Below are 24,525 nucleotides of genomic sequence, written 5' to 3' on the forward strand. Positions count from 1 at the left end.
ATATCTTCCCCTAAATAACTGACCTATGACAGGTCACTGTGAGACACTTCCTTTATCTTCAAAATGAAGACATTTAACTAGATGGCTCCTAAATATCTTTGTAGTACTATTATACTGTGGTTCTTTACTACCTTAAAATTACTTTCTGAATTTGCTCAGAGATTTTTCCTTCAATGATATAATACGAATAGCAATTCCTTGAAATGATACATAGATGTTATAACTTTTTGTCTTTTCTCTGAATTTTAAAAATATAATGGGAGTCTTGCTCATTCACTTTCTTGAGTGTCATTGTATGAGTTACACATTTTACTTGGGATTTCTTGTCTATAAGATATTTTGTCGACTTTTGTTTTTCATAAAGTAAGAATCCATATTTTGTTCATAAAAATCCACTATTTACACTACCAATAATGAAACAACTAGTAATTCAATAATTATCATAGTCAGGATCCACTTCTGGATTGCTAGTCAGAGGAGCTGATGTAAATTCTGGAGGCTTTTCATGATACATTTTTTATTATGAGGCACTCAGCCCTGGCAGTCCTAAGCAGGGTCCCTTTGTTTAAATTATTACCATCATATGGTTGGCCCATTTGGAGAGTTGGAATTCAGTCAAGCTAAATATGCTAGAAAATGTACAAATGTATATCATCAATTCAGAGACTAAAGCAATTTTCTTTCAGATCCTTTACTGGCCGTGATTCATAGACAAGCTAATATGGTTAAAAGTTTGCTTCATTTTGAGTGTTCCATGCATTGTGAAGAGTAAGAGTGGCAAAATTGAGACTGAGTGTTTCTCCCAAGCACACAGTTAGATGTTGTAGGCTGTACGTACTTCCACTTACACCTTTGATAAGGATTCACCCTGCCTCTTAGAATCAGATTCTTCTAATAATGGCAGTTATGAGTTTTCTTTTTGCAACAACCAATATATTCCTCCTTTGCCTTGATTTGCATTTGCATAAAAGAATGCATTTCACTGAATTCTAAAATACTGTTTTAAATGTGCCAGAATTTGTTTGTTTGTTTCGCTCATGGCACCTATGCAGCAGCAGATGGATAGGGATTTCAGCACTATCTAAAAATGATAAAGTTGAAAATCTCTGGTGCTCAAGGTGCCCAGAGGACAAGGAAAGAAATGGTGGAGATCTATAAGCTATGGGAGATTGGTAATGTTCAAGCATATGGCTATAGACTTTTGTCAGGAAAACGGGAATGCAGAACTACAGCATTCCTGATGGAACATCTCAGTGGGATGTTCCATTTCTAAGGCAGATGTGATCTCCTTATTGGAACAAGGGAAAGAGCCCTGGATGTGACAGAAGGACTTTGCCCAACACATTTTGAAACCTACAGAGTTTGGATTATTTTATAGACAAATATAAAATAGCAAAACAAATTTTAAAAATATGTAGAATGCCAGAGTAGAAAAAATGGAAAATTTTCCACAAGAGAAGTTTACAGATTATCTGTGGTTCTGCTCCACACATCTTCATTTTCAGATTCAGGCTGAAGAAAAGTGACCCCTATTGGGAACATGCTGTTATAAGGGCAAGGAGAAAAGAAAGAGGAAGATATGGCCGAAGCATACAATGCCTGTTCAATCTTTTGGTTGTACTTTCCGTAATTATCTCTGTTCTCATATCAATAGCCAAAAATCATATGTACATTTTTCTGCAATTGTCTTTCTGGACAAATATCTCATAGATAACCTTCCATGTCAACTCTGCAGTTGACACTTGGGTTGCTTCCACCTTTTGGGTACTGTGAATAATGCTGCTATGAACACGCGTGTACAAGTATCTCTCCTCCCTTTTTTCTGTTCTTTTGAATATATACTCAAAAGTGAAATAACTGGACCATATGCTAATTCTATGTTTAAATTTTTGAGAAACTGCCATGCTGTTTTCCACCCTGGCTTTGCCATTTTACATTCTGACCAACAGTGCACAAGGATTCCCAATTCTGTGTCTTTGCCATTACATGTTTTTCTTCTTTCTTGTTGTTTTTTTTAATCCTTTCGTGAATTTTTTTAAATTTATTAAGGTGACAAATGTTAGTAAAATTACATAGATTGCAGGTGTACAATTCTGTGTTACATCATCTATAAATCCCATTGTGTGTTCACCACCCAGAGTCAGTTCTCCTTCCATCACCATATATTTGATCCCCCTTACCCTCATCTCCCACCCTCACCCCCTTACCCTCTGGAAACCACTAAACTATTGGCTGTGTCTATGAGTTTTTGTTTCTCATTTGTTTGTCTTGCTCTTTTGTTGTTTTTGGTTTATATACCACCTATCAGTGAAATAATATGGTTCTCTGCTTTTTCTGTCTGACTTATTTCACTTAGCATTATACTCTCAAGATCCATCCATGTTTTCACAAATATTCTTATATCATCTTTTTTTACTGCCGAATAGTATTCCATGGTGTATATATACCACAACTTCTTTATCCATTCATCTATCGAAGGACGTTTTGGTTGTTTCCATGTCTTGGCCACTGTAAACAAAGCTGCAATGAACATTGGAGCACACGTGTCTTTATGTATAAATGTTTTCAGATTTTTTGGATAGATACCCAGGAGAGGGATTGCGGGGTCATATGGTAATTCTATTTTTAATTTTTTGAGGAACCTCCACACTTTCTTCCATAATGGCTGAACCAGTCTGCATTCCCACCAACAGTGTATGAGGGTTCCTTTTTCTCCACAGTCTCTCCAACATTTGTTACTATTTGTCTTGTTGATGACAGCCATTCTGACTGGGATGAGGTGATATCTCATTGTGGTTTTTATTTGCGTTTCTCTGATGATTAGTAATGGTGAGCATTTTTTCATATGTCTAATTGCCATTAGTATGTCCTCTTTGGAGAAATGTTTCTTCAGGTCCTCTGCCCATTTTTCAATTGGGTTGTTTCTTTTCTTGTTGTTGAGTTGCATGGGTTCCTTGTATATTTTGGATATTAGCCCCTTATCGGAGGCACTGTTTGCAAAAATCTTCCCCCATTCAGTTGGTTGCCTCTTTATTTTGTGGATGGTTTCTTATGCTGTGCAGAAGCTTTTAAGTTTCATATAGTCCCATTCATTTATTTTAGCTTTTACTTCCATTGCCTTTGTAGTCAAATTCATAAAATGCTCTTTGAACCCAAGGGCCATAACTTTAGTACCTATGTTTTCTTCTATGCAGTTTACTGTGTCAGGTCTTATGCTTAACTCTTTGATCCATTTTGAATTAATTTTGGTACATGGTGACAAATAGCAGTCCAGTTCCATTTTTTTGCACGTGGCTATCCAACTCTCCCAGGACCATTTATTGAAGAGGCTGTCTTTCCTCCATTGTATGTTTTTAGTTTCTTTGTCAAAAATTATCTGTCCATATTTACGTGGTTTTATTTCTGCATTCTCAATTCTATTGCATTGATCTACATGTCTGTTTTTCTGCCAATACCATGCTGTTTTGATTATTGTAGCCCTGTAGTACAAGCCAAAGTCAGGAAGTGTGATACCTCCATTATTGTTCTTTTTCTTAAGATTGCTTTGGCTATTCGGGGTCTTTTGTGCTTCCAAACAAATCTGATGATTTTTTGTTCTATTTCTTTAAAAAATGCCATTGGGATTTTGATGGGGATTGCATTAAATCTGTATATTGCTTTGGGTAATATGGCCATTTTAACTATGTCGATTTTTCCAATCCATGAGAGTGGATTGTCTTTCCATTTCTTTGTGTCTTCTTCAGTTTCTTTCAAAAATGTGTTATGGTTTTCAGCATATAGGTCTTTCACATCCTTGGTTAAGTTTATTCCTAGGTATTTTATTCTACTGGCTGCAATTACACAAGGAATTGTTTTTTGTATTTCTTTTTCTGAGATTTCATTGTTAGCATATAGGAAAGCAGTGGACTTTTTTATGTTGATTTTGTAGCCAGCAACTTTACTCTATTCGTTGATTGTTTCTAATAGCTTTTTGGTGGATTCTTTAGGGTTTTCTATATATAGCATCATGTCATCTGCAAAGAGTGATAATTTAACTTTTCAATCCGAATTTGGATGCCTTTTATTTCTTTCTCTTGCCTGATTGCTCTGGCAAGGACTTCCAACACTATGTTGAAAAGCAGAGGTGATAGGGGACAGCCCTGTCGTGTTCCTGAGTGTAGAGCAAAGGGCTTCAGTTTTTCACCATTAATTATGAGATTGGCTGAAGGCTTGTCATATATGGCCTTTATTATATTAAGCTATTTTCCTTCTATACCTATTTTATTAAGTGTTTTAATAACAAATGGAAGTTGTATCTTGTCAAATGTTTTTTCTGCATCAATTGATATAATTATATGATTTTTCTCCTTAATTTTGTTTATGTGATGTATCACATTGATAGATTGCGGATGTTGACCATCCTTGTGCCCCGGGGATGAACCCCATTTGGTCGTGATGAATAATATTTTTAATGCATTGTTTTATTCGATTTGCTAGAATGTTGTTTAGGAATTTTGCATCTATATTCATCAGAGATATTGGTCTGTAATTTTCTTGTGTTGTCCTTACCAGGTTTTGGTATCAAGGTAATGTTGGCTTCATAAAATGAGTTAGGAAGGACTGTCTCTTTTTCAGTTTTCTGGAAGACTTTGAGCAGGATTGGTATTAGATTCTCTTTGAAGGTTTGGTAGAATTCACCAGTGAAGCCATTTGGTCCCGGACTTTTGCTTTTGGGAAGGTTTTGGATGACTGATTCAATTTCGTTACTGGTGATCGGTCTGTTTAGGTTTTCCAGTTCTTCATGGTTCAGCCTTGGAAGGCTATATGTTTCTAAGAACTTGTCCATTTCTTCTAGGTTATTGAATTTTGTGGCATATAGTCCTTCATAGTATTCTTGGATGATCCTTTGTATTTCTGTGGTGTCCGTGATAACTTCCCCTTTTTCATTTCTGATTTTGTTAATTAGTTTCTTCCCTCTTTTTATCTTAGTGAGTCTAGCCAAGGTTTTGTCAATTTTGTTAATCTTTTCAAAGAACAAGCTCTATGTCACATTAATTTTATCTATTGTCTTTTTCTTCTCTATTTCATTTAGTTCTGCTCTAATTTTTGTTATTTCCTTTCTTCTGTTGACCTTGGATTTCACTTGTTCTTCTTTTTCTAGTTCTTTAAGATGCAACATGAGGTTATTTATTTGGGTTTTTTGTTGTTTCTTGAGATAGGCCTGTAATGATATAAATTTCCCTCCTAAAACAACTTTCGCGGCATTTGAAAAATTTTGGTAGGATGTATTTTCATTATCATTTGTTTCTATGTATCGTTTGATCGCTCCTCTAATTTCTTCTTTGACCCAGTCGTTCTCTAAAAGTATGTTGTTTGATCTCCATGTATTTGTATTTTTTCCTGCTTTCTTTTTGCAGTTGATGCCCAACATCAATTCCTTGTGATCAGAGAATATGCTTGGTATGATTTCAATCTTCTTAAATTTGCTGAGACTGATTTTATGTCCCAATATATGGTCTATCCTTGAGAATGTTCCATGTACACTAGAAAATAATATATAGTTTGAGATTTTAGGATGAAGAGCTCTATATGTATCAATTAAGTCCATTTCATGTAACGTGTCATTTAGGGCTGCTATTTCGTTATTTATATTCTGTTTGGATGATCTATCCATAGCTGTCAATGATGTATTTAAGTCCCCTAGTATAATTGTGTTTTGGTCAATTTCTCCCTTTAGTTCTGTTAGTAGTTGCTTGGTATATTTCGGTGCTCCCTGATTGGGGTCATAAATATTGACGACTATTATGTCTTGTTGTTGTATAGTCCCCTTTACCATTGTGAAATGTCCATCTTTGTCTCTTCTTACCTTTTCACCCTGAAGTCTCTTTCATCTGACATCATCATGGCTACACCTGATTTTCTCTGGGTACCATTTTCTTGGAGTGTCAATTTCTACCCTTTCACTTTGAGTCTATGCTTGTCCTTGTAGCTGAGATGTGTCTCTTGGAGACAGCATATGATTGGGTTTAATTTTTTTATCCAATCTGCTACTCTGTGCCTTTTTATTGGTGAGTTCAGTCCATTTACATTTAGGGTGATTATTGAGATGTGAGGATTTCCTGTCATTGTGTCTTTAGTTTTCTGGTAAGGCTGTGTCTCCATTGTTTCTTTGTCTTTTTGTTGTTGTCTATTATTTCTGTGTGGTGGTATTCTATGATATTTCCCTCTGTTTCTTCTTTTATTACAGTATATATTTCAGTTCTGGATTTTTTTTTTGAGTGGTTACCCTTAAATTTATGGAAAAGAAAGTTGATTTTTAGAGTATTCCATTTTCTTCAGCACGCTTACTTTCTCCGTTCCCATATTCCGGTTCAGGCCTTTACTCTCCCTCTTTTTATGTTTTGGTTGCCACAAATTGTCCCTATTGATGGTAGTCAAATAGCCTCCTTTAGTATTTCTTGTAGTGCAGGTCATGTATTAGAAAATTCCCTCAGCTTCTGTATGTCTGGAAAGGTCTTTATTCCTCCTTCATATCTAAAGGATGTCTTTGCTGAATATATTATTCTTGGCTCATAATTTCTCTCTTTCAATAGTTTGAATATTTGGTTCCACTCCGTCCTGGCTTATAGAGTTTCTGCTGAAAAATCTGATGATAATCTAATGAGATGTCCTGTTTAGGTTACTGTCTTCTTATCCCTGGCTGCCTTGAGGATTCTATCTTTGTCGTTGATTTTAGACCGCTTCAATACAATATGCCTTGGAGAAGGCCTGTTGGGATTGAGGTAATTAGGTGTTCTATTTGCTTCTTTGATTCGAGGATCCCTTTTTGTCCACTAGTTTGGGAAGTTCTCATCAACAATTTGTTTGAATATATTCTGTGTTCCCTTCTCTCTTTCTTCTCCTTCTGGTATGCCCATTATTCTTATATTGCTCTTTCTGATGGAGTCAGAAAGTTCTTATAGAGTTCTTTCATTTCTTTGAAGACTCACGTCTCTTTTTCCATCTGTGTAAGTTCCAGGTTTCTATCTTCGATGTCACTGATTCTTTCCTCCGTCTGGTGAACTCTAACACCTAAGCTGGTTATTTCATTCTTAATTTCTTCTACTGAGTTCTTAATCTCCAGAAATTCTATTTGGTTCTTTTTTTTTAAATTTCAATCTCTTTCGTAAAATGCTCATGTTGTTCTTTGATTGTGTTTCTGAGTTTGTTAAACTACCTTTCTGTGTTTTCTTGCATCTCGTTGAGTTTTTTCAGAACTGCAGTCTTGAATTCTCTGTCATTTAAGTCACATATTTCCATATCTTTAAGTTCCTTTTCTGAAGACTTTTCACTTTCTTTCTGAGCTGTCTTGTTGCCTTGGTTATTCATGGCAATTACTGACTTATTCTTTCTCTTGCTAGACATCTACATGTGTGGCTTCTGCAACAGGTTGACAGGAAGAGGTCTTTTTTTTTTTGTTTTCCAGTACTTGTTGGTAGAATGTTTTATTTTACTCTGCCTGCAGCTTTTTTTCTCTCTCTCACTCGGTAGTGCTATGTGTTCTCTGCACTATTCCAGCTTCTCACACAATGGGGAGATTCCCTAGAAGACGGGCTTCTCCTCTGTTAACAGTTCGCCTGTGTCACAGGGTGCAGTGTCCGTGTGGATATGTGGAGAGCTTTTGAAGTTCCAAAGTTCTTCCTGCACCAGATTCAAAGCCCGTATTTTTCAGCAGTTCTGTTTACTCCTGCAGGGATCTGCCCAGATAGGTGTGGCCAGGGGCGGGGTACGTTGTGAGAGGTGGCCCAGAGCAATGGCAGCGACCACCGCCACAGCTGGTTCTGCTTCCACAGCTCTCTCCCCTTTTCCAGAACTAGTTGGGCTGCGAATCTGTGTCTGCAGTCCACAGTTCTCAGAACTGCAAATCTTCCATTCTTTTGATCTGACACTGCTACTGTTCTGCTTCTAGCACCAGGCAGGTGGGGACGGGGCGAGCTCTGGGAGGGAAGGGAGGGGCGGCTAGTCTCAGTGTAAGGCTTCCTTTCTCTGCTCGGCAATGAGGCCTTAAACCACCGTTTTCAGCCTTCTTCCCTCAGTCTTTTCTCCGAGGTCTCTGCTGTGAGCGTTGGGTTCAGCCGTGTTATATGCTGTCCCCTCAGCCTTGTGGGCCATAATCGGAGCCCTAGCAGTCCGAGTTCTTACCTCTCCCGCAGCTGAGGTAGTTCCGGGATGCAGCGAGCTTGGAGCACTGAGCTAGGTCTGCGTCCTGAGCCCACTCTGCTCTGTGTCCGTACTTCTCCCTTCCCTCCTCCCGGCTCGCACGATTCATGATTCATGGAGCCTTAGGTGAATTCAGTGTTGGGCCTCCTCATCTTCTTGTCTGCTGTGCAGGGAGTCCTTTGTGGAGTTATTGTTATTCGATTAGTTCTAAATTCCAGGGGAGCTTTACAGAGAGGCTCACCTCACGCTGCTATTTTCATGATGTCTCTGTTTTCTGTTTTTTGATAGTAGGCATCCTAATGTGTGTGAAGTGCCATCTCATTGTAGTTATTATTTGCATTTACCTAATGATTAGCGATGTTGAGCACTTTTTATGTGCTATTGGCTGTTTGCATACGTTTTTTGGAGAAATGTTTATTCAAGTCCTTTACCCATTTTTGAATAGTGTTTTTTTATTATTATTATTATTATTATTATTATTATTATTATTATTATTTTGTAATTGGGTTGTAGGATTTCTCTGTATATCCTGGATAAAGATACATCATCAGATATGTGTGTAAATATTATTTTTTCTGTTTCTGTGAGTTGCTTTTTTACTCTTGATAATGGTTTTTTGATGCACAAAATTTAGTATTGTCATAAACTCCAGTTTGTTTATTTTTTTCCTTTGTTGCCTGTGCCTTTTGTGTCATAGCCAAGAAATCTTTGCCAAATCTAATGTCACGAAGCTTTTGTCCTATGTTTTCTTCTAAGGCTTTTATAACTTAAGTCTTACATTTAGGTCTTTGTTCCATTTTCAGTTACCTTTATTATATGGTATTAGATAAAGGATAACTTACGAACTTTATTCATTCAGATGGAAACTATTAGGAAGAATCAATTAGAAATTCTAGAAATAAAGAACACAGGAACAGATATAAAGAATACTGGTGATGGGCTAATTGATAGTTTTGACACAGCTTAGGAAAGAATCAGTAAACTTTAAAATATAGTAATAGAAATTATGCAAAATGAAACCGAAAGAGAAAATAAAAACAGTGGGAAATGTAATAAATACATGATTTTATGCACAAAGATCCCCATTTAACCCACACATGGTCTATGAAGAGGCAGAAAGTTTGGAGAATGACTGTTGTTTTATAAGCCTAATCAGGTGGTATATTATTTTCCTATTCGTGCTATAACAAATTACCACTGTTAAAGTAATTACATGAGGAGGCCACTAGACTGAGGTGGCTCTAATGCCCTGGTAGCCTACGTAAGCAAACCAAAACCTTAGCCAGAGTCAATTCCTGTAATTGCCTCAAGGTTAACAAATTGGAAGTTAGGAATAACCAATCAGAAACAGCCAACTACGCTTTCCCAAATAAGGTAACCTCTTAAGCTTTAGCCAGAGAATGCCCTTCTGCATAGGCTCTACAAAAGCCTTTCCCTTAGCCTGTGTGGGTAAAGAACTTCTAATCACTTTCAGTTTGGCACTGCCAGATTCAAATTGATGTTTGTTCAAATTAACTTGCAAACTAATGAAATAATAATAAAAATTTCAAAAATTAATTTGAATTGACTAGACATTTTAGCGGGCATTGTTAGAATCTGGATTGCTCTATATTTGGTACCAGTTTACATATATATATATATATATAGTACTGCCTGATGTAGACTTCCTAGAAGAAAGAATTTCAAACTTAAGCACTCATGTTTTTTCTTTGGGTTTTTATTCCTACCTCCTTGCACCATTATAAAGAGTTAAAAATAATTGTCTTGTATTAATGCAAAACAATGTAATTATAATATAGGGATTGGCACACTTTCAGAGGTAGCATGCCATGTTTTTATTTATTTGATCCCTCAGTGTGTAATGAGTAAGAGGGTATACAGGTAGAAAGACTACTTGAAGTCTTTTTCCTTCAGTCCTTCTCCCTCTCCCTTCTAAGGTGACTCTCACAGGCAAGACAGTCCATCCTTCAGCAAAAGCACCAACAAGGGCATTGACTAGAAAGTTGTTCTTTCTAGCATTTCAGAGTACTTCCTCTGACAAAGTTGTTTCAGATGGAATTGAGTACATGGTAAGTTCTGCCTAAAACAACTGTCCAGAGCTCTTACTAAACACCAGAACACATTAGCATGAGTTTTGGAATTTCTCAAACAATTTTCATATAACTCTGTTTTCTCTGTGTTTTTTCCTGGAGAGCTGACCCACATTCAATGCATTTTTAGATTTTCAAACTGTCCATTGTAAGATGAAGTAATTACAAGTGTTGAAAATTACTTTGTTAAATAATATTATTTATAAATTAGACTTGGACTTACTTTTGTCTTGTGCTATGCAGCATAGGCCTGGTAAAGAAAATGTATCCGGCTTTCAATTATATTAAATGGTCCTCATTTTAAAAGGGATAATTCTGGTTTTAGGTATAACAGCTGCAGCAATGGCTGAGGCAATGAAGCTGCAGAAGATGAAGCTTATGGCTATGAACACTCTTCAGGGAAATGGAAGCCAAAATGGGACTGAATCAGAGCCTGATGATCTTAATTCTAACACAGGTGAGTATCTTCAGGATTCCAAGTCAGATGACTCATTGATTTATTCTGCAATGGGAGAGAGGAGGGCTGAGCAGGGGAGGAGAGAATAATATATATACTTTGATTGTAAGCAATTACTATAGAAGTATGCTTAACCCTACCTCTAACTTGCATATGTAAATTAGAAAACCATTATAGGTCAGAATCTCATTTAAGGAAACATTGAATTATCTTCATGGTTTTGTTGTAGAGGGATTAATTTCTAATTTTTATAATGCTAGCTATTGCACCTTCTGCTTGCTAAAAGCTGCCCGCTTCAATTTCACCCCAGGCTTCTCAACTCCTCTTTCTCTAAATAATTTACCACTGAATGGCAGTTGTGAGAGTCCACCTTGGCTGGGCTACAGTCTCTTCAACTGGAGTACCACCTCTTCAGCTCAGTAAAGGTGCTGGTAGACTTGAGGTGTTATCAGCAAGGGCTAAAGAAAAGAGGTGGAACAAAGAGAAAGTAAGGAAAAAAGATGGAGAAAGGGAGATAAGAGAAAGATGCCTGTATCCCATTGAAATGTCCTCTCCCTTCTTACTGCTTGTTTTCACTCCTTTATCCTTGGCTAGTAATTATACCTTGGCTTTTTTATATGACCACCTCTCATACGTCCTTTGGAATTAGGTGGAATTATAAATATCAATATGGATGAATGGGTAGATGGATAGAAATTTACATAGATAGGTAAAGTTTAATTTTAGTGGGGAATAATAAGGGCCAATCAAAAATGTCCTTAGGTGCCATAGGTTTCCAATCTTAACTGCAGGTAAATTCAATATAATGTGATAGGTGGATCAGTAGTAGCCTTATCTCTCTTTTTTTCGGCTCCTAGAAGTTCAAGCATTATAGGGCCTTATTTTGGAGGGAAAAGCAAAGGGGAATTAAAGAGGGAAATTAGTGAATCAAGTCAATGTGAAAAACTACTGTGACTTTAATACAGTGAAGGTCTCCTCATCTAAAATGGAAATGTTCATGGTGAATTATAGAATGAGAATTAGTTTTCAGCCAGTGCCCACAGTGGGGAATAATGAATAGTTTTAGTGGATTAATGGTAAGTGGAAGCAACACATAGATAAGACTAAAATTAACACTAAACAAAAGAATAATAACAATAGTAAGAAATTACCAGTTACTATGTACTAACTGTCTCCCATGTTTTTTTCCTATAGTTCCATTTTCTATTTAGGTATTATCTACATATAACATTGTGAAAGTTTATAGTATACAATATGCTTATTTGATACAATTATATATTGCAATGTTATTACCACCATAATGTTAGCTAACATCTTCATCACATCACATGATTATGATTTGTTTTTTATGGTGGGAACATTTAAGGTCTAGTCTCTTAGCAACTTTCTTTTTTTTTATTTTATTAAATTTATTGAGGTGACAATTGTTAGTAAAATTACATAGATTTCAGGTGTACAGTTCTGTATTACATCATCTATAAATCCTATTGTGTGTTCATCACCCAGCGTCAGTTCTCCTTCCATCACCATATATTCGATCCCCCTTACCCTCATCTCCCACCCCCCACCCCCCACCCCCCTTACCCTCTGGCAACCACCAAACCATTGTCTGTGTTAATGAGTTTCTGTTTCTCATTTGTTTGTCTTGTTCTTTTGTTGCTTTTGGTTTATATACCACATATCAGTGAAATCACATGGTTCTCTGCTTTTTCTGTCTGACTTATTTCGCTCAGCATTACACTCTCAAGATCCATCCATGTTGTCACAAATGTTCCTATATCATCTTTTGTTACCGCCGAATAGTATTCCATTGTGTATATATACCACAACTTCTTCATCCATTCATCTATCCAAGGACATTTTGGTTGTTTCCATGTCTTGGCCACCGTAAACAAAGCTCTTAGCAACTTTCAAGTATATAATATAATATTGTTAACTATAATCACAATACTGTGATTAGATCCTCAGAATTTATTCATCTCCCATCTGCCATGGTAACTCATTTAATTCTTATCAGATTTTCAGAAAAAAAGATATTTTCAGAACTCTCATTTTGCAGATCAGAAAATAGGCACAAAGTGATTCAGCTTTGCCCATAGTCACAAAGCTAGTAAGTTTCAATCCCATGCCTGGTTAAATCCAAAGTGTTTGCCCTATCCACATTTTTCCTCCTCTTCAATGATGTTTTGTTATAGGAATTTTATTTTATTAAACCCCTTGCATGAAAATTGTTGTATGATGAAGATACAGTGATAAACTGATGATTGGTTTCCTAGTCTTAAGGCTTCTTAATTCATACTGGCTTCCTAATCTTGAATTGTCTTGGAAGTGACCAACATTTGCAAGAAAGCCTGTAGTAAATAAAAAATAATTTTCTACCAATAAATATTAATACTAACTCAAGCAATAACTCTGTCATATTTTTCTCAGTTATACCAGTTTCTGAAAAAGACTTTCTCCAAAACTTCTGTTGTTCCTTTATAATAAGACAACATAAAACCTTTTGAGAGATATACTGGTGACCTAATTTTTAACTTAGAATTAGGTTGGTGAAAAAGTAATTGTGGTTTAAAAGGTTAAAAACTGCAAAAACCGCAATTACTTTGGCACCAACCTAATAAATAGGTAATTTTCCTAGCGATACATAATCTGGCCTAACTTGATATCCATCATTGTGGTAAAGAAAGTATTAGGTTTCCATTTGTGTATGATGTTTGACTTGGTGCTATAGAAATGGAATTGAAGTAGTAGCCATGCTTGACCGTGCAGAAATTGAAATTTATCCTTACCTTGGTGTCATGATGTCATAAAATAATAGCGATGCTGATAATAATAATAACAATAATAAGTAAATAAGTCCCTGAGGTTTTTCAAAGTCTCTAAATGAGCAGTGTTGCCATGAACACACCTGTACACCAGATCCTGTTACCCAGAGGAATCTCCTAAGCTATAACTTCACCCTGTAGGAGAAAAGGAGTGCAGGTGGACTTCAGCAGCCTTTGCCACTGAAGACTCCAGCAGCCCTCACTGCCACCATGGGTACCCACAACCTTGCCTGCAAAATACTCCCTCAGTATTGGCCACTCATGATTTCAGGTGATGACAGTGCACAAGGTCAACACCGCTGTTCCCTCCCCAACCCTAGATCTGGAGCTGTACCCAAAAAACATACAATGGAGAAAAGAAAGCCTTTTCAATAAATGGTTCATGAAAAATTGGAAAGCCATGTGCAAAATAGTGAAACTAGACTGCTGTCACCATATACCAAAATTAACTCAAAATGGATCAAACACCTAAACATAAGAGCTGAAAGAATACATTGCATAGAAGAAAGCATAGGTACTAAATTTATGGACCTTTGGCTTTGAGTGGATTTTATGAATTTGACCTCAAAGGCAAGGGAAGTAAAAGCAAAACTAAATGAATGAGAGTGTATCAAACTAAAAAGCTTCTGTACCACAAAAGAAAATATCAACAAAGCAAAGAGGCAATCAGGCTGCATGAGAGAAGATATTTGCAAACAGACCTCCAATAAGGGGCTAATTTTCAAAATATATAAAGAACTCATACAAGAAAAAAATAGACAATACAATTACAAAATGGGCAGAGGACTTGAACAGACAATTCTCCCAATAAGAGATAAAAACAGTCAACAGACATATTAAAAATGCTCAACATCACTAGCTATTAGTGAAATGCAAATATAAACCACAATGAGATACCACCTCACACCTGTGATAATAGCTATCATCAACCGCACAGGTAATAACAAGTGTTGGAGAAGCTGTGGAGAAAGAAGAACCCTCAGAAACTGCTGGTGGGTGTATAAATTGGTTCAGCCACTATGGAAAAAGTATGGCGTTTGCTCAAAATCTGAAGAATAAAATTACTATATGACCCAGGATTCCCTTTCCTGGGTATCTATCCCAAAATTCTGAAACATTTATCCATAAAGATATATGTACCCTTATGTTCATTGCAGCATTATTCACCATGGCCAAGACATGGAAACAACCAAAGTGCCCATTGATAGTTGATTGAATAAAGAAGATGTGGTACAGGGCCGGCCCAGTGGCTCAGGCAGTTGGAGCTCTGTGCTCCTAACTCTGAAGGCTGCCGATTCAGTTACCACATGGGCCAGTGGGCTCTCAACCACAAGGTTGCAAATTCACTTCCTCGAGTCCCGCAAGGGATTGTGGGCTCCGCTCCCTGCAACTAAGATTGAACAGGGCACCTAGAGCTGAGCTGCCTCCCGAATGGCTCAGTTGGTTGGAGCACGGGCTCTCAACCACAAGGTTGCCCGTTCAATTCCTCGAGTTCCCCAAGGGATGGTGGGCAGCAACCCCTGCAACTAGCAATGGCAACTGGACCTGGAGCTCAGCTGTGCCCTCCACAACTAAGACTGAAAGGACAACAACTTAAAGCTGAATGGCACCCTCCACAACTAAGATTGAAAGGACAACAACTTGACTTGGGATAAAGTCCTGAAAGTACACACTGTTCCCCAATAAAGTCCGGTTCCCCTTCCCCAATAAAATCTTTAAAAAAACAATGGTACATATATACAATGAAAAATTACATGGCCATGAGAAAAGATGAAGTAGTGCCATTTTCAACAACAATGGATGGATCTTGAGATTATCATGCCAAGTGAAATAAGTCAGACAGAAAAAGTTGAGAATTATATGACTTCACTCATTTGTGGGATATGAAACTGAAAGCACCAAACAAATAAGACAAACAAACAAAGAAACAAGAACTCATAAACTGGAACAACAGTCTAGTGGTTACTAGAGTGGTTGGGGGGGAGGGTGGGTGGTACAGGAGGGAAAAGGGGGTCAAATATATGGTATGAAAAAAGAACTGACTTTGGTTGGTGAGCACACAATAAAATATATAGATGATGTACTTTAGAAACGTACACTTGAAACCTATATAAATGTACTAACCAATTCACCCCAAGAAATTTAATAATTTTTTTAAAAATGGAGAGGTAAAGTCTTTCCCAAAGAAACAAAGAACTGAGGGAATTCATCACCATCAGAACTTCCTTACAAGAAATGATTAAAGGATATTTAAACAATGAAATAAAATATTCTAAACTACAAATGTAAAATTATATGTATACGTAAGTCTCACTGGTAAAAGTAAACATATAGACAAATACATATTTATGTAACACTGTAATGGTAGTCCGTAAATTACTTTTAACACTAATATGAAATTGAAAAGATAAAATATTGTTAATGGATACACACTATGATAAGAAGAAAACTCTAAATGCAAGAACACATAGTGTGTGGGGGACAGTAAACGTGTAATGATTTTCTATGCAATAGAAGTTGTTATCAACTTAAAATTAAGGTTTTAGGTGCATATTTTATACAAGCCTTGAGTCATACAATAAGTAAAAATCTATAATAGATATGCAAATGCATAAATGAATAAAAGAAGTACACTACCCAAATAAATCAATCACAAAGGCAGCAAGAGAAGAGAGGGAAAAACAATTTTAAAACAGAAAATAATTAAGAAAACAGCCATAGTAAATCCTTACCTGTCATTAATTACTTTAAATGTAAATAGGTTAAACTCACCAATTAGAAGGCACTGAGAAGAATAGATTAAAAAATCAGATTAAGTGATCTGCTGTCTACACATGGCTCCATTTAGATTTAAAGACACACATAGGTTGAAAGTGAAAGGATAGAAAAAGATGCAGTGCAAATGGTAACCAGAGGAAAGCGAGTGGCTATAATTATATCAGACAAAATATACTTTAACTCTTAAACTTTTAGTGGAAACAAAGAAGGTCATCATACAGTGATAAAAAGGTCAATTAGACAGAAAGATATAACATTTATAAATATATGTGTATCCAACATCAGAACACCTAAATGTATAAAGCAAATATTGATCAGGAGGCATAAGTTTACAGCAATAAAATAATAGTAGGGGACTTCAATACCCCACTTACAATAATGCACAGAACATCCAGACAGAAAAATCAATAAAGAAAAACCTTACTTCAACAACACTATAGACCAAATGAGCATAACAGACATATACAGAACCTTGTATTCTACTGCAGAAGAATACATTTTTTTCGAGTAAATTCTCCTAGATAGATCCCATGTTATTATAGGTCACAAAGTAAGTCTTACCAAATTAAAAAAAAAAACACAAAAAAACATACCAAATACTTTTTCTGACCACAACAGAATAAACCAAAAATCAGTAACAGCAAGAAAATGGGAAAATTTATAAACATGTAGAAAGTAAACAATAATTTCTTGAGCAACCATTGAGTAAAAGGGAATCAAAGGAAGTTTAATGAGTATCTTCAAATAAATGAAGATGAAAACAAGACATACCAAAACTATTGAATGCAACAAAAGTAGTACTAAGACAGAAGTTCCTAGTGATAAGTGCTTAATTGAAAAAGAAAACCCTCAAAGAAACAATTAATTTTGTACCTCAGATAACTAGAAAAAGAACAAACCCGGCTCATTGTTAGCAGAATGAAAGAGATAATAAAAATTATAGCAGAAATAAATCAAGTGGAGAAAACGTGGAAAAAAACAACAAAACTAAGGGTTGGTCTTTTTTGAAAGATAAAATCAACACACTCTTAGGTACACTGAGGAAAAAAGAGAGAAGATGCAAATATATAAAATCAGAAATGAAAGAGGAGGCATTGCAGTGCTTCAGAAATATAATGGATTACAAGTGATGATTAAGCACAATTATACATCAACACCTGGATAACCTAGAGGAAATGGATAAATTCCTAGAATATACAACCAACCAAAACTGAAACAAGAAAAATTGGAAAGCATTTATAGATAAATTACTAGTAGGGGAATTATCACAGCAAATCAAATCAAATAAAAGTAAGTAATCAAAAAAGAAATAAAAATAAATAATTTAAAAACATCCCAACACCAACAAAGCCAAGGTCGAGATGATTTTTCTAGTGCATTCTACCATTTAAAGAAGAATTAACTCCAAACTTACCAAACTGTTCCTAAAATTGAAAGGGTGGGAGCACTCCAAACTCATTTTCCGAGCCCAGCATTACACTGATAAAGCCAGATAAGGATACTACAAGAAAAAAATTAAGGGCAAGTATCCCTGTTGAATACATAAATTCTCAATAAAATACTCACAAACCAAATTTGAGCACATCAAAAGGGTAATATGCCATGACCAAAGGGATTTATCCGCAGGATGCAAGGTTCATTTACCATATGCAAATCAATGGATATGCTACTAAAAATTTACAAAGTGAAAGAAAAAAACACATGATTATCTTAATAGACATAGAAAAACACATTTGACAAAGTTCTAAATCCATTTATGATTAAAACTCTCAACAAACAGTTATAGAAAAAACTTAACTCACAACATAAAGGCCATATATGAAAATCCCACAGCTAACATCATAATCAGTGGGTTAAAACATAAAGCTTTCCCTTTATGTTCTGGTATAAGGCAAGGATGCCCACTCTCAACATATCGTACTATAAGTCCTAGCCAGACCAGTTATGTAAGACCAAAAACTAAAAGGCTTCCAAATTAGGAAGGAAGAAGTAAAATAATCTCTATTTGCAGATGACATGGTCATGCATGTAGAAAACTATAAAGCTCACCAAAAAACTGTTAGAATAAGTGAATTCAGTAAAGTTATAGTATCCAAAATCAATATACTAAATCAATAGTGTTTCTATATATCCACAATGAACTATCCAAAAAGAAAATTAAAGATACAGTTCCATTTATAATGGCAAGAAAAATAATTAAATGCTTAGGAATAAATTTAATGAGAGAAGTGAAAGACTTGTACACTGAAAATTACAAAATATTAGTTAAGAAAATTAAAGAAGACACTGATAAATGGAAAAATATCCCATGTTCATGGATTGGAAGAATTAATTTTGGTAAAATGTCAATACTACCGAATGTGATCTACATGTTCAATTGCAATTCCTATAAAAATTTCAATGGCCCTTTTCAAAGAAATGGGACCAACAATCCTGAAAGTTTTAAGGAACCTGTTCAAGATGGCAGAGTAGGTAACTGTTGTGCTTGACCTCCTCTCACAACCACATCAAATTTGCAACTAATCTATAGAACACCATCCCTAAGAATCACCTAACATCTAGGTAAACAGAAGTCCTACAACTAAGGATATACAGAAGCAACCACATGAAGACTTGTGGGAAGGGTGCAGATGTGGCACAGGCTAGTCCCACACGCCTGTGGCACGTGTGGCAGTTCAAAATCGGGAAGGATATCTTGGGTGTAGAAGTTACCCCTCGAGAGGAGCTTCATATCCCAGCCCCACACCAGGCTTCCCAGCCCAGGGTTCTAGTGCCAGGAAGAGAAGTGCCCATAACTTCTGGCTATAAATAACCAGCGGAGATTGTTGGAGTAAGATGGTGGGCAGCTATAATTGGAGGTGTTCCTTTTTTTTCCCATTTCTAAAAATTATTTATTTTCTCAGATACAGTTGACATTAAATATTACTTTTTATTAGTTTCAGGTATACAGCTTAGTGGTTCGGCATTTATATAATATATGCGGTGATACCCCCAATTACTCTAGTACCCATCTGGTACTATATACAGTTGTTGCAACATTATTGACTGTATTCTCTATGATGTACTTTACATCCCTGTGCATACTTCGTAATTACTAATTTGCATTTTTTAATTCCTTCACCTTTTTCACTCTGCCTCCCAACCCCACTCGCCTCTGAAAACCATTAGTTTGTTCTTTGTATCTATGAGTATGTGTCTGTTTTGTTTGTTCATTTATTTTGTTCTTTAGATTCCACATATAAGTGACATCATATGATATTTGTCTTTCTCAGTCTGATTTATTCCACTTAGAATCATATCCTCTAGGATCATCCATATTGATGAAAATGGTAAGATTTCTTTTTTTATGGCTGAGTAATATTTCATTGTATATCTGTTCTACTTTATCTTGTTGTCTATAGATGGGCACTTAGGTTGCTTCCATATCTTGGCTATTGTAAATAATGGTGCAATGAACGTAGCGGTGAATATATACTTTTGAATTAGAGTTTTGGATTTTTTTTGATAAATACCCAGAAGTGGAATTGCTGAGTCATAATGTAGTTCTATTTTTAATTTTTGAGGAACCTCTGAACCATTTTCTATAGTGGCTGCACCAATTTGCAATCCCACCAACAGTGCACAAACTTTCCCTTCTCCCTGCATTTTTGCCAACACTAGTTTGTTGATTTATCAATGATAGTCACTCTGACAGGTGTAAGGTGATATCTCATTGTGGTTTTAATTTTCATTTCAACTCTGATGATTAGTGACATTGAGCATCTTTTTATGTGTCTATTGACCATGTATATGTCCTCTTTGGAGAAATGTCTATTCAGGTTCTCTGACAATTTTTAAATTGTTTTGTTGTTTTGTTTTTTTTCTTCTTTTGGTGTTGTCTGAGTTCTTTATAAATTTTGGATATTAACCTCTTATCAGATGTACCATTGGCGAATATCATCTCCCACTCAGTAGGTTGTCTTCTAGTTTTGTTGATGGTTTCCTTTGCGTGCAAAAATGTTTAGTTTGATGTAGTCATATTTCTTTATTTTTTTTCCTTTGTTTCTCTCCCCTTAGGAGAGGTAGCAGAAAAATATCACTGAGACCGATGTCATAGAGTTTACTGCCTATGTTTTCTTCTAGGAGTTTTATGTTTTGGGGTCTTGGATTTAAGTCTTTAATTCATTTGGCATTTGTTCTTGTACGTGATATAAGGGTTATCCTGTCTCATTCTTTTGCATGTACCTGTCCAGTTTCCCCAACGCCATTTATTGAACAGAATGTCTTTACCCCACTGTATATTCTTGTCAGGCATTCCTGTTACAGGGTCCGCTCACTGACTTATTTGCTGGACTCACTTGCTCTGAGCTCCAGAAATGGGGCAGCAGCTCGAAAGGCACCAGCCACATACAAGAGGAGTTCAGTTGTCTGGCTGAAGAATGAGGGCTGGAAGGTCAACTTCCTCACAGAGAGAAGTGCTGGCAGAAACCATTTTTCCTTTTTTGAGCCTTGCCATCAGCTACCCTGCATTCCATTCATAGGTGGGCATCATATCTGAGTCTCATCAACCTGGCTAACACTGTTACCCTGCTCTGGTGATTGCCAGACCATGCTCCTCTTAACTTGTGGGCCTACTCAATAGTCTTCCATGGCTTTTACATACAAAAAATGTGTCTTGGCTTATGTGCGGACTTTCTTAAAATCTTTTTAAGGTTCCCAAATCCCAAACAAGCAGCATCTGGTTTCTGCATGCCCTGTACCTCTTGCTATACAGCTTCAAGTCTGGTACTAGTGAAAGCTGGCCTCAACTTACAGCTTAGCCTTTCCCAGGCACCTCCAAGTCCAGCACAAGCAGCAACCATCTGAATATTATTTTGTAGCTAATACGAAGTGGCCCCAGGAAGGGCACAGGCAGTGGCTGACCTTACCCTGCAATAGAACCCCTCCCAAGAGGCCCCAAAACCAACATATCTGGTGGCCACATTTAGATCATACCAGAGCCCGACCAAATCACCTCTACAGATGACACACACAAAGGGTAGACTCAGCAGGTACCAGAGCCCTACTAAAGCAAATCCTGTTCTGTAGTGTCAGCCCCTCCACAACAGTTCCTCCACTGTAAACCCAGAGACTCATCTCACATGATCAGCCTGAGTGTCAACCCCTCCTGTTGATGTGCAAACAGCAACCGTGGCTCAAGTACCACAGGAGGGCACACTCAACCACCATAAGGGACCCACCTGGAGCACTCAACTCAGGTGATGAGGGAGACTGCACCACTGAGCCCCACAGGACATCTACTATATAAGGCTGCTCTACTAAGTCTGGGAGTGATAGAAGCTCTACCTAATACAAACAAACCCAGGGAGGCAGCCAAAATGGGTAGACAAACAACATGACCCAAATGAAAGAACAGAACAAAGCTCCAGAAAAAGAACTAGGCAAAATGGAGACAAGCAATCTATCAGATGCAGAGTTCAAAACACTCATTATAAGGATGAAGTTCAGTGAAAACTTCAACAAAGAGCTAGGAAACATAAAAATGGAGATAGAAAACATAAAAAACACCAGTCATAAATGAAGACTACAATAACTGAAATAATGAATACATTAGAGGGAAATCAACAGTAGATTAAATGAAGCAGGGGATCGAATCAGTGACTTGGAAGACAAGATAGTAGGAAGCACCCAATTAGGACAACAAAAAAGATAAAAAAACCCAAATTATGAGGATAGTTTAAGGGGCCTCTGAGACCACATCAAGCATACCAACATTTGCATCATAAGGGTACCAGAAGGAGAAGAGAGAGTGAGGAATTGCAAACCTATTTTAAGAATTAATGACTGAAGGGGAGATCCAGATGGTGGAGTAGATAAACACTGTGTGTGCTTCCTTCCATGAACACATTAAAATTACAACTAAATTATAGAAAAAACAATGTGAAGAACCATGTGAAGTCTGGCTGAACAGAAGTTCTATAACTAAGGATATAAAGAAAAAGCCACGTCAAGACTGGTACAAGGGGCAGAGATACAAAATTAGCTGGCCCCAAACCTCTGTGTGGGAGTTGAGAATCATGATGGATATCTCAGCATGGCCATTCTCCACAGAGGAGCGAGGTACCCCAGCCTAAAACCAGGGTTCCCAGCCTGGAGTACTGGTGCCAGAAAGAGGACGGCCCACAACATCTGGCTGTTAAAAACATTGGTATTTCCAACCATCCATGTGGGACAGAAGGCTGCAGGAAACCCAGATGTCCTCTTAAACATCCCATGCACAGACTCTCTTCCAGGCACTCACCCTGGGCCCCAGCAGTGGTATGGTTACTCGGGACATGAAAAACATATGGAGCCGGGGGCAAGTATGAGGCTTGTGGCCTGGGGCAAGGGCTGGAGGACAGTTGCCGTTTTCCCCATGTGGTGTCCCCTCCCATGCAGTGGCAGGCAGGTGCCATCTTTCCTGTTGGAGCCTTCTGCTACCACAGCCAAATCTGTATCTTATTGGCCTGGTAAGCTCCACTAGGACTGCACCCCATCCAACTTCTCCAACACCAGAAGCACTCTTTCCTTAGGAGGTATTCTCACTCACATTGTACTCTGTGGGTGCCAGGCAGGTGACGACTGGCCTTAGTGTGCTCTAAAACTTTTGCTGAGTAGCTTCAGCCTCAGCACTGGCAGCAAACCAGAGTCTACATTATCTCTTCCCACTCTGGTGACTCCCTGAGACCCTTCCTCACCTAACTCGCATAACATATGAGGCTTTATCAGTGGCTGAACCTTAAGGGACCCAGCAGGTGGCCGCCATACTTTGGGTGTCCTGGCTTTTTGTGGAGCTACCGCAGGCCTGGTACTTGTAGAAGCCATCCTCACTTCACAGCATGGCCTCTCCCACATGCCTCCAATTTTAGCAAAGGCAGAAAACAAATGTGTATCACCTTGTACCTCCTACCAGGTAGTCTGTGGCTGATCACAGGCAGTGGATGACCTGGGCCTATACTAAAGTCCCTCCCAAGTGTCCCCAGAACTAATATACTTGGAGGTTGGCTTCAGACCATAGGAGAGCACTGCTCGATTAGCCACATAAGTGGCACACACAAAGGGCAGTCTCAACAGGCACCAGAGCCCACTGGGGCAAATCCCACACAGTAGGGTAAGTCCCCCACAGAGGAGTCTGTAAGCTATGAATGTGGCCAAACCCACAGTCAGCCTGAGGGTCAATCCCATCCACTGAAATGCCAGTAATAGTCAAAGCTCATCTATATCAGGAGGGCACACACAACTCATACAAAAGACACTTCTGGAGCCCCCACAGCAGTCGACCAGGGAGATTGTGCCAGGGCCCCACAGGGAACCTTCTACATAAGGGCATCCTGTCAAGAGTGGGAGACATAGCAGATCTACCTAATACATAGAAACAAACACAGAAACAAAGAAATACATTCCAAATGAAAGAACAGGAGAAAACTCCAGAAAAAGAACTAAATGACATGGAGGCAAGCAAGCTACCAGATACAGAGTTCAAAACAGTGGTTATAAGGATGCTCAAGGAACTTAGTGAAAACTTCAGCAAAGAGATAGCAAGCATAAAAATGACATAGAGACCATAAAAAAGAACCAGTCATAGTGTAGAGTACAATAACTGAAATGAAGAATGCACTAGAAAGAACCACCAGCAGACTAGATGAAGCACAGATTTGAATCAGTGATTTGGAAGACAAGGTAGCAGAAAACACCCAATCAGAAAAGCAAAAAGAGAAAAGAATTTTTAAAAAATTAGGATATTTTAAGAGACCTCTGGGACAAAATGAAGCATACCAACATCATTGGAGTACCAGTAGGAGAAGAGAGAAAACAAGGCACTGAGAATATATTTGAAGAAATAATAACTGAAAACTTTCCTAACTTGACAAAGGAAATAGACATACAAGTGCAGGAAATGCAGAGTTCCAAACAAGATGAACCCAAACAGGCCCACACCTACACACATCATAATTAAAATGGCAAAGGTGAAAGACACAAAGAACCCTAAAAGCAGTAAGAGAAAGGCAACTGGTAACTTATAAGGGAGCTACCATAAGGTTGTCAGCTGATGTCTGAACAGAAACTGTGCAGGCCAGGAGGGATTGGCACAAAATACTCAATGTGATGAAAGTCAAGAACCTATAACCAGTATTACTCTGCCCAGTAAAATGATCATTCAAAATCTAAGGGCAGATAA

The 24,525-nt window shown here is 37.5% G+C and overlaps 1 protein-coding gene across 3 annotated transcripts in view; it reads left to right on the forward strand.

The window, feature by feature from the left end:
- The window catches only part of DACH2 (dachshund family transcription factor 2), a 678,262-nt gene that overhangs the window by 406,978 nt on the left and 246,759 nt on the right, over positions 1-24,525 (forward strand). For all 3 annotated transcript variants that reach the window (XM_074323712.2, XM_074323713.2, XM_074323711.1), the window contains exon 4: positions 10,594-10,725. In XM_074323712.2, the coding sequence (XP_074179813.1) occupies positions 10,594-10,725 (132 nt within the window). The remainder of the gene's footprint in view (positions 1-10,593; positions 10,726-24,525) is intronic.

The sequence above is a fragment of the Rhinolophus sinicus genome, chromosome 18, assembly GCF_057876585.1.
Source record: "Rhinolophus sinicus isolate RSI-liver-muscle chromosome 18, RSI-T2T, whole genome shotgun sequence".
NCBI lineage: Eukaryota > Metazoa > Chordata > Mammalia > Chiroptera > Rhinolophidae > Rhinolophus > Rhinolophus sinicus.